The sequence below is a fragment of the Triticum urartu genome, chromosome 2A (assembly GCF_056163025.1).
Source record: "Triticum urartu cultivar PI428250 chromosome 2A, HENAU_Tu73, whole genome shotgun sequence".
NCBI lineage: Eukaryota > Viridiplantae > Streptophyta > Magnoliopsida > Poales > Poaceae > Triticum > Triticum urartu.
Window position 1 is genome coordinate 12,522,584 of NC_141874.1, and position 10,413 is coordinate 12,532,996.

General features: G+C 43.8%; 1 protein-coding gene across 1 annotated transcript; it reads left to right on the forward strand.

Moving 5' to 3' along the window:
* Window positions 1–4,966: 4,966 nt before the first annotated feature.
* On the forward strand, window positions 4,967–10,125 carry LOC125535063 (formamidopyrimidine-DNA glycosylase). The gene is made up of 10 exons (XM_048698119.2): window positions 4,967–5,279; window positions 5,927–5,978; window positions 6,718–6,775; window positions 7,309–7,377; window positions 7,474–7,599; window positions 7,958–8,008; window positions 8,565–8,642; window positions 9,099–9,201; window positions 9,295–9,329; window positions 9,433–10,125. Exons 1-10 carry the CDS (start codon window positions 5,051–5,053, stop codon window positions 9,865–9,867), a joined length of 1,236 nt encoding a protein of 411 aa, XP_048554076.2. The 5' UTR covers window positions 4,967–5,050; the 3' UTR covers window positions 9,868–10,125.
* The last annotated feature ends 288 nt before the right edge of the window (window positions 10,126–10,413 follow it).

Here is a 10,413-nt window from a genome sequence, read left to right on the forward strand (position 1 = left end):
AGGGTTTAGCCTCTCTGATCTCGTGGTAGATCTAATCTTGTACTGCCCATATCATCAATATTAATCAAGCAGGACGTAGGGTTTTACCTCCATCGAGAGGGCCCGAACCTGGGTAAAACTTCGAGTCCCTTGCCTCCTGTTACCATCCGGCCTAGACGCACAGTTCGGGAACCCCTACCCGAGATCCGCCGGTTTTGACACCGACATTGGTGCTTTCATTGAGAGTTCCTCTGTGTCGTCGCCGTCAGGCTCGATGGCTCCAACGATCATGAATAGCGATGCAGTCCAGGGTGAGACCTTCCTCCCCGGACAGATCTTCGTCTTCGGCGGCTTCGCACTGCGGGCCAATTCACTTGGCCATCTAGAGCAGATCGAAAGCTATGCCCCTGGCCGTCAGGTCAGATTTGGAAGTTTAAACTACACGGCTGACATCCGCAGGGACTGGATCTTCGACGGATTCGAGCCACTGCCGAGCGCGCCGCACTATCCCGACGAGCATGATCTAGCTCTGCCGCCGAACAGTGCCCTGGAGGCCGCACCTGCATCGGCTTCGACCCTTAATTCGGAGCCAACTGCGCCGATCGAGGATGGGTGGTTGGACGCCGCCTTGGGGGTTGCGATCCTAACGGCGATCGAGCCGAACACCAGCCCCGCACTCCACAAGACTCGTGATTCCAAGGAGCCGGACTCCTCTCCGAACTCCAAACCATTCGCGCCTCCGTCGATCGAATCCGGGCGCCGATCATGGAGTTTACGACCGCGGACATCTTTCAGCACCCGCCCTTTGGCGATATTATGAAATCACTAAAGTCTCTCTGTTTATCAGGAGAGCCCTGGCCGGACTATGGTCAGCAAGGTTGGGATACGAACGATGAAGAAATTCAAAGCCCACCCACCACCCACTTTGTAGCCACTGTCGACGATTTAACCGACATGCTCGACTTCGACTCCGAAGACATCGACGATATGGACGCCAATGAAGGAGACGATAAAGAACCAGCGCCTATCGGGCCCTGGAACGCCACCTCATCATATGACGTATACATGGTGGACGCACCAAAAGATGACGACGAGGAGCGGAAGGACGCACCGAAGGCTTGTTCCCTCGAAAAGCAGTCAAAGCGGCGATGCAAGCGCCGCCCCAAATCCCGCCTCGACAGAAATAGCGATCACACAGACCCAGCGCTGGAGCAGGGCGAACCGCTGCCGGACAACGGCAATCCGGATAATCAAACCGAACAAACAAATCCTATCAAGGATAATGGTCCGGACGACGTAACGCCGGACAGGCACCCGGAGCAGCAGACTATCCGTAAAAGGCTTGTTGTCACCGCGAGGAGTCTGAAAAAGCAGAAGCAAAGGCTCAAGGCTGCGCAAGACACACTCCACTTCAGATGGAGCAAAATACTCAACACAGCAGCAAGGTACGGCGACAATCGCCCCTCCAAGAGCTACCCAAAGCGGAAGCTGCTACCCGAATTCGATGAGGAGGCCTCAGACCGCCCACAACCAAATATCAAAGCAGCCACCTGGTCGGATAGACGACCCCTCTACCAACACAGAGCGGCATACAACGCCGCTCACAATACAATATGCGACCCATGCGAGGGCTCGCACCCAAAGGACGGCGCAGCAAGATCCATCTATGGACCACGCAAGCGCGCCCCAGCATACAATGCAACACAACAAACATCCGAACAACGCGGTACACCCAGCTACAGGGGTGCCGCACACCGCCTATGTTTCACCGATAAGGTGCTGGACCATGAATTTCCAGAGGGATTCAAGCCCGTAAACATAGAGGCATACGACGGAACAACAGACCCTGAGGACTACATCCTTCACATCCATATGGCTCAAGGAGATGATCTCCACGCCATCAAGTACTTACCCCTCAAGCTCAAAGGGCCAGCTCGTCACTGGCTCAAAAGCCTCCCCGAAAGCTTCATTGGAAGTTGGGAAGAGCTCGAAGACGCCTTTCGGACAAATTTTCAAGGGACTTATGTCCGACCTCCGGATGCGGACGATTTGAGTCATATAACTCAACAGCCCGGAGAGTCAGCCCGAAAGCTTTGGAATAGGTTTCTTACTAAAAAGAACCAGATTGTCGACTGTCCGGACGCCGAAGCCTTGACAGCTTTCAAGCATAGCGTCTGTGACGAATGGCTCGCCAGACACCTCGGCCAAAATAAGCCGAGAACAATGGCCGCATTAACAAACCTCATGACCCGCTTTTGCATGGGTGAGGACAGCTGGCTAGCCAGATGCGGCACTAGTGACCCCAGTACATCTGAAGTTAGAGATGGAAACGGGAAATCACGGCGCAACAGCAATAACAAACGCCGGATTAAAGAAGACAGCACGAAGGACACAACAGTAAATGCCGGATTCAAAAACTCTCGGCCAGGTCAAAAGCTGCCCCCTAAAGGCACCAGAGATGAACTGTCCAGCCTCAACAACATTCTGGACCAAGTATGCCAGATCCATAGTACCCCTAGTAAACCCGCTAATCATACCCACAGAGAATGTTGGGTCTTCAAGCAGTCCGGCAAGCTCAACACCGTACACAAGGGGGAGGATACACCAAGTGAAGACGAGGACGAGCCCCCCAAGCAAGACACGGGGAAACAAAAGAAATTTCCACCAGAAGTCAAAACAGTAAACGTGTTACACGTGATCAAGGGAAAAAACAACGCGGCACTCCCAGAAAAATATACCCAAGTGCCTGTCACCGCGAAGTACCTTTTCTAGAAAATGTGTATCGAGTTTAAAAAGCCCACGAAATATTCATGAACGCGAAACATATTTATAAGTTTAAAAAATGTTTATGATTTTTTAAAGAGATAAAGAAAAGATGAAGACGTAAGAGAAGAGTTTGAAAAGGGAAAAAAAACTGCAAAAGAAACGAAAAAGAAAAGAATCCAGAAGAAAAAACAAAGAAAAACTTAAAAAAATGAAAAACACATGTAAAAAGAGGAAGAAACCCAGCCTAGAAACTTACTAAAACCGGATCATAAGCTACCGAAACCTTCTAAACCCACTTCCAAAAACCAGCTAGCTGAACGCTCCGAGCAATTAATGAGCGGTCCATACTTGTTTGTTCTTTCGACGATCTGTGTTCGTTCGGTTTTTTTCCTTTTTTATTTATGTTTTCTTTTTTTGGTTTTCTTATTTCTTCTACAGATTTCTTTCATTTTCTTTTTTTGTCGTCATACTTCTTTTTGTTTCTTTCATGATTTTATTTGCTTTCTTTTTTTGTTCTTTTTTCTTTTGGTTTCCAACAGTTTTCTTTTTGTTAATCTTTGTTTATTTATCAATTTTCACTATTTTTCAATCTTTTTTTATTTGATTTACTTTTTCATTTTTTTCTTTCAGTTGTTTCATTTTTTGTTTCAACGGGTTTTTGCTTGTATTTGTTTTTTTATTTCCAATATAAATATTTTGTATATGTCATGAATATTTGTCTAGTACACGTATACATTTTTTTCTAATACAAGTTTAATTTTTTTAGTAAATTCTTAAATTTTTTATACACATATTTTTGACATTTTTTAAATAGTTTATTACAAAATTAAATAAAAGATTAAGAGTTTTAATACATGATCCACATTTTTTCTATACATATTTTGACATTTTCAAATGCTTGATTAACAATTTTCAAATACAGGACTAATACTTTTTAATACATGGACACTATTTTTCAATATACATTTAACATTTTTTAAATGTTTTATAAACATTTTTTCAAATGCAAGATTAAGAACTTTTTAATAAACAATGAACATTTTTTTCTATACACATTTAACAGTTTTCAAATACTTGTTTAGCATTTTTAAATACTTAATTAACATTTTATAAATAAATGATCAACTTTTCTCACACACGTTATATTTTGTTTCCTCTACTTGAGAAACATATTCATTATACATATTTAACATTTTCTAAATGCTTTGTTTACATTTTCTCAGATGTTTTATACAAGACTTGTTTCTTTATTCTGCGAGGCTTGTTATAGGTGTCAAAGCTACTTGGTCCTCGACCCTTTTGGCCGGTTATTTGGTATAGGCGAGCAGGTTTCTCGGATGTTAGCTGATGTACCCTTCGTTGTAGGTTGCATCATGTTTGAAAACCTAGCGCGACCTAGCCAGCCACCGCCTCCAAAAAGCTAGGGTTCTTTGCCTCTCACCGGCGTAGGCGCCGGTCCGTCCCGTCTCCTGTGGCCCTAGGGCCATGGAGGCGGAGTGGATATCGGCTTTTGCCGGTGGGAAGGCTTTGTTTTATTTCCTATTTTTAGTTTTGTTAGAGTTTGTGTTCTGTTCAGGAAGGCGAGATGGCAGCGGCTCCGTGATGGAGTAAAGGTCTCCCCGCCTAGCCCCGTTCCGGTGATGCATCTAGCATCATCGGTGGGCGTGTGGAGGTGTGTTCCGGCGGATCTGTCTTTGGTGGATTTGCTCGGATCTATTCATCGTTCATCTTCGTTCGTGTGTCTTCAGGTTGTATCTTTTTGATCTACACTCTTCATCCGCGGGGTACTGTCCTGGTGCGTTGGTTTCATGGGGCCTTAGCACGACGACTTCCCGACTGTCTACTACAACAAGGTTTGCTCGACTCCAGTGAGGGAGGGGCGATAACAGCGACGCGCCTTCGGCTCGCTTCAGTGATTGTAGTCGTCGCTAGGTGGTCTATGGATTCGGATGTAATTATTATTATTTTTAATCTTCGTTGTACTTTCATGATCGAAGATGAATAGATTGAAAGTTTTTCCGAAGGAAAAAAAAGTTTCTCGAACATTGCTCGGCCCTTGAGCTCTCAGCCTGTTTTTTGAAGCTCTCAGCCTTCAAAAAAAAGGCCTTCAAAGCTTTCAGCCTGTTTGGTAAGCACTCGGGCAGGAAAAAAAAAAGGTTTATACAAGGGTGTTTAGAGAGGGATTATGCAAGGGAACCGGATTTTACTCTCGTTCCCTTGTTTTGACACCGGGAAGGAGTCGTGAGAGAGAGAAAAAACAGAAACAGAAACTGGAAGTGGAAGTGGGGGAGAGGCGGAGAGGGAGATGCCGGAGCTGCCGGAGGTGGAGGCGGCGCGGCTGGCGCTGGAGGAGCACTGCGTCGGGAAGCGGATCGTGCGGTGCTCCGCCGCGGAGGACACCAAGGTCATCGACGGCGTCGCCCCGTCGCGGCTGGAGGCGGCGCTGGTCGGGAGGACCATCGCCGCCGCGCGCCGCAAGGGCAAGAACCTATGGCTCGTGCTCGACTCGCCGCCGTCCCCCTCCTTCCAGTTCGGTCCGTCTCCGATCCACACCCCACCACATTCAATCTACTCCCATTTTGTTTCTCTTTCCTCCCCTTTTGCAATGATTTTATTAAAACATTTTTCTTTTATTTTTCAAGAACGGCATTGTCCTTTCGGGCCTGAGCATTTTGTTCGCGGTGCCATGTTTTTATTTCTTGTGTGATTCTGACCGTGCTTTTGGTTAGGGTTTTCTACACATCTAGGGTTGTACCTATATGATTTCAGATTCATGAACAATGGAGTCAGCTATTCGATTCCATGAACTGTAATGGTAACTATTTTACTAAATAAAATATGCATCTCTGTTATGGTAAACGGACAGTGTAAACATCACAATGGCTTTTTTTTTATCTCATCAGTGTTACAATGTAGTCCCCTCCTGAAAATGTGGTATTGAAGTTGTAGGAATTGTGTTGACTTGCTTTAGCTCATTTGATCACAAAGATTTGTCAGATTTTGTTTGACTTTTACTTAGACCAATTGACAGGTATTACAGAACAATGTAGAGAGACTTTATTGTAAATTTAGGTTGTAGTCTCCAGAGTTTGAACTGGGCAAGCATGAATGAATGGTCTTGATTATATAGAAGTCAGTTCCAGTTATACATAAAGCGCCTAAATGTTAATCTTTGTCACAGGAATGGCTGGAGCTATTTACATCAAGGGTGTGGAACTGAGCAAATATAAAAGGTTTCATCTTTTTCATCTTCTTTCTTTGTTGGTGCTTGTTTTACCCTTACCTACTGTTAAAAGCTGCTATCATCTCTCAAAAAGGAGAGACAGCTATATGGTTTAGAAATAGCATTGTTATTTCCATTCTAGTATATTGACTGCGTACTTAGCTAGGTCTTTTTTCCATGCACTGCTACATTATCAGGTATATTCAATTAGCATTGTAATGTTTGATGCCATTACCACCTGATGCTCTGCGTGCTGTGATATGTTATAGCATTAGTGCACACCAGAAAATCTAGACACTACCGGTAGAACCTTATGCTATAGTATGATTGACGAATGTTCGCGTCTGTTATAGAAATTCTGATAGTTTGGTAGATGTTCTAGTACTGACGGAAAAAGGTGTTACCTCCAATTTCAGACATTTGAGGACTTTGTAAGATTGCTTTTATCAAAATTGCATAGTGCATTGTTTGGGTTAGTTAAACCAGATGTGATTCCGTCGTGTTAAAGAAAAAGAAAAACTATGTTAAACAATAAGCACGATGATTGGGGGTCCTCTGTGTTGACATAGGTACAGCAAAGCCACTTAGAATTTGAAGGTGTGGTCAGGCATTCAGGACTAGGCTACTACTCTTTGCATAAATGTTTGCTGTGTCTTTAGCTCATCATTCTAGTGTTGCTAAAACTTGACCCTGTGGCTTCAGTGAACTGAAATAATTTGGATCCTTCATTCCTGTGGCATTTAATTTAGGTCTGCAGTGAGCCCAACTGAGGAATGGCCTTCAAAGTACTCCAAACTATTTGTTGAAGTATGGAACCTAATCTGGTGACCTTCCTTATGACAATTTCTTTTCTTTCCTTTATCATCATGCGTGGGAATTATGTTTCTTGCAATTCATCTTGTCTGGCTCATTTCACACATGGGTGCTTATAGTTATTTTTGTTTTATGTATTTTTATCAACCCTTCTCATAGATGAATCTGTAATATCTTATGGTGGTCAGTTATAGGATTTGGATAATTATCTGCATTTGCCTATCTGGGATGTGATGCTAGAATATATATTATGCTAAGTCTGATTTAACAATGTTTAAGATCTTGGTGGTCAGTTATATTATGCTAATGCTTAAATGAACTGCAGTAGAATAGCGGAAGTGGAAGCAAGTAAAGAAAAAATCATGCTAATGCTTATAGATTCTAGAAACAGTAACGTGATGAAATATGCACCTTAGTAGTCTTCACCTTTCTTGTTAACTACTACTTTCTTCTTTGGTCTGTGCTAATTATTTACTTTTTGGAAAATCTTTGCCATGTTTCATCTTGCTCTTCTCAACTTATTACAGTTGGATGATGGCTTGGAGTTCTCCTTCACTGATAAGAGGCGTTTTGCAAAAATACGATTGCTTGACAATGTAATATTCTTGTGATTCCTTGAAAACAAAATTTGTTCTCTCAATATGTGGTAACATTTTGTAATTTGTTTTTGTTATTATGTCTCTGTTTAATAGCCAGAAGCTGTCCCTCCAATTTCTGAACTTGGACCAGATGCCCTATGCGAACCAATGCAGCTTGATGATTTTGTACAATCTTTTGGTAGAAAGAATGCTCCAATAAAATCCCTTTTGCTTGATCAGGTATGATCTTAAGCTCCATACTCCGCTCAAACTGCTTGTCTGAATCAGAAGGAGTTATCCATATTATATTCAGTTATCCATATTATATTCAAAACTCAGTTATGAGCTTATAAGAAAGTGTTGTCAAACAACTAAAGAAATTTCTTGGCTTCGTTTCCAAATATTTCTAAACCTCAAGCATTGGTTAACATTTTTTACCAGTTAATTTATAGATTGTGGTTTAAGATAATCATGCAGTTGCCTCAGCACCAGCCACACACAGCCATCCCTTTCATTCTTATTGTCAAGATATTTTTTAGCACAAAAACCTTTTAATTATGCCAATTCTTACACCCCCTTTGTTGAATCATCTTTGCAGAGCTTTATGTCAGGAATTGGCAACTGGATGGCAGATGAGGTGCTTTATCAGGTCTGTTTCCCTGACATTGCTAAAACTGCTTTGCTAGATAAAATTATAAGAGGCATTATAGTCTTTTAGTTTTTCTATCCTCTGTATTAATGCCTACTGCATAGAATGTATCATAGTTCTACTCTAGTGAGGTGATTTGTTATAAAGATCAATCGTATTTGTCTAATGATAGGTATAATGTATCTCTTGGGCAAAATAGCCATATGTCATGGCTACTGTTCACACATGTGTTAGTACACCTCACCATCAGCAAATTCCTATTCATCAAGTCACATGGACTCTCTACTCTGTAAAGAAAGGCTAATTTGTGAGGTACTATAGAAAATTGACCCAAACTTGAGCATGCCCTCTAGCTACACACAGCCAGGGACAAGGTGAAGCCTTGTTATCCCCTTCGCCTTAACACTGATTCCAATTGCTATCTTCATCCACCTATCCCGTGCACCTGTGCTCATAAGTTTGGGCATCCACAGTTTTGCAAAACTGACGTGCTATTACTGTGGTACCATTTTTGTGTAAATCTTGAAGTTTCACCTTTTGCTTGATCTGGGTATAGGCAAGGATCCATCCTATGCAAACTTCATCGAAGATATCCAAGGAGAAGTGCAAGGCACTCCATCGGTGCATCAAAGAGGTTAGCTCGTGAACTGCGGTTGACCTGCAGTGTTATCCTTTGACCTTTGCTGGAAATGGATTTCAGTTGCAAAATAGTGAAAGACATCAATCCATTAAAATTTGGATGTTTGTTGTTTGTCCTGTAAAGCAGTTAGCATGCAAAAGTAATCCTTTTATGTACTATATACACCAACCACATACTGATATTGAACAAATTTCAGAAAATTCGAATGTCTGATATTATTTTCTGTCACTTGATTTTTCGTGCTTGTGCATGTGCTTGCACAGAAGCTTGAGTTGAATTCAACTGTAGGAGTCTGGTTTACCTGTACAATACTTGATCCTCGTGCGATAAAACTAATGACATTTCTAGCATGGCTGCAGCTATCTTTGTCCCTCCTTTTGCATGATATTATGGTGACAATTTGTACTATATGGTAATCACGCTTTGCCTGCCTCTGGCAATTCTCCATAGGTGATTGAAAAATCCGTTGAAGTTGGTGCTGACAGCAACGAATTTCCAGAGAACTGGATATTTCATTCTAGGGAGAAGAAACCCGGCAAGGCCTTTGTGGATGGTCCGACAATTTACTCTTCCTCTCTTCTTTTCTGGTGTATACAGCACAGCTGTGTTGTCTATCAGTGTTGAACGTTGCATTTGCTGCATGCAGGGAGGAAAATCGACTTTGTTACAGTAGGCGGCAGGGTAAGCTGCAGACTGAGCTCACCGTACTATGCCTTTCTTTTTGCGCGCTGTGTTTTTTCGGACTTGCTGTGTTGTGCTCTTGCTCACGCTGTTGTTTGTTCAGACGTCGGCGTACGTTCCAGAGCTGCAGATGCTGGATGGGGCTGATGCTGCAGCAGCAAACAGGTCAAAGAAAGGCAGAGACAAGGCAGAGGAAAATGTGGGCAAAACATCCAAGAAAGGCCAGAAGGCTGCTCTGAAGGAAGGGGGGAAGGCGGCACAGAAGACAGCTGTTGATGAAGAGGAAGAGGATGATAAACCAGCAAAGCGAAGAGCCAAGGGGGCAAAGGCCCTACCGAAGAAAGTGGGTAATACTCGTGCTGATGATCACGAGGAGGGAGAAGATGAAGATGAAGAGTCGAAGCCCGCCAAGAGGGGGAGGAAGCGACCAGCAAAGGGCCCATCGAAGAAAGAAGGTTGTTCTTCAGACGATGAAGACTTGGCTGGCAAGGAAGAGACTGTGGTTGCGGCAAAGAGGCCGCAGAGGAAGAAGCGGTGAGCCGATCTAGGGAGGGATTTCCACCTTGTCTAGCCCTTTGCTTTGCAGTGTAGAAACTGAAACTGGTACTAGTAGACGAACTTCCACCCAGGAAGGAAGAAGCCTGGGCTTGGTGCTCGAGCCAGATGCGACTAGATCCTGGCCATTTAGTTGTTTTAAGCGCAGATTGGTCGAAGCCTCTATCTAACCCGTGTGGCGATGCGAGACTGGCTGCGGGCATGCCGTCCTCCTTATTGTGGTTGCTGAAGGTTTAACTTCCGCTTTCGAAATCGTCACGGTTTGACAAATCCTCGCGCTCAACAAAGCTTCAGAGGAAGCTGTGTGTGTCGCGCACAACGGCCCGCCCCGCCTTGAGCGGAGGTAGGCGCCACAGGTCGGAGAAGAGTAACACGGTGGCGCAGCGGGTGTGGCGCTGAGTGTGCAAGATTCATTATCTGTTTGCAAGTGCCATGTGCGTGAGCAAGTGGCTGTTCAGCTGGGAGTTGTAACTGAACAAGATTCGGTCTGAAATAGAACCTGAAAACTGCCTTCCTCTTCTTCATCTCC

Excerpts from the sequence above, each read along its gene's own strand:
- LOC125535063 (XM_048698119.2), top strand. The coding sequence starts at position 5,051 with ATGCCGGAGCTGCCGGAGGTGGAGGCGGCGCGGCTGGCGCTGGAGGAG. Across the intron at positions 5,280-5,926 it reads GTCCCCCTCCTTCCAGTTCG|GAATGGCTGGAGCTATTTAC; the intron begins GTCCGTCTCCGA and ends TCTTTGTCACAG. Across the intron at positions 8,643-9,098 it reads TCCATCGGTGCATCAAAGAG|GTGATTGAAAAATCCGTTGA; the intron begins GTTAGCTCGTGA and ends AATTCTCCATAG.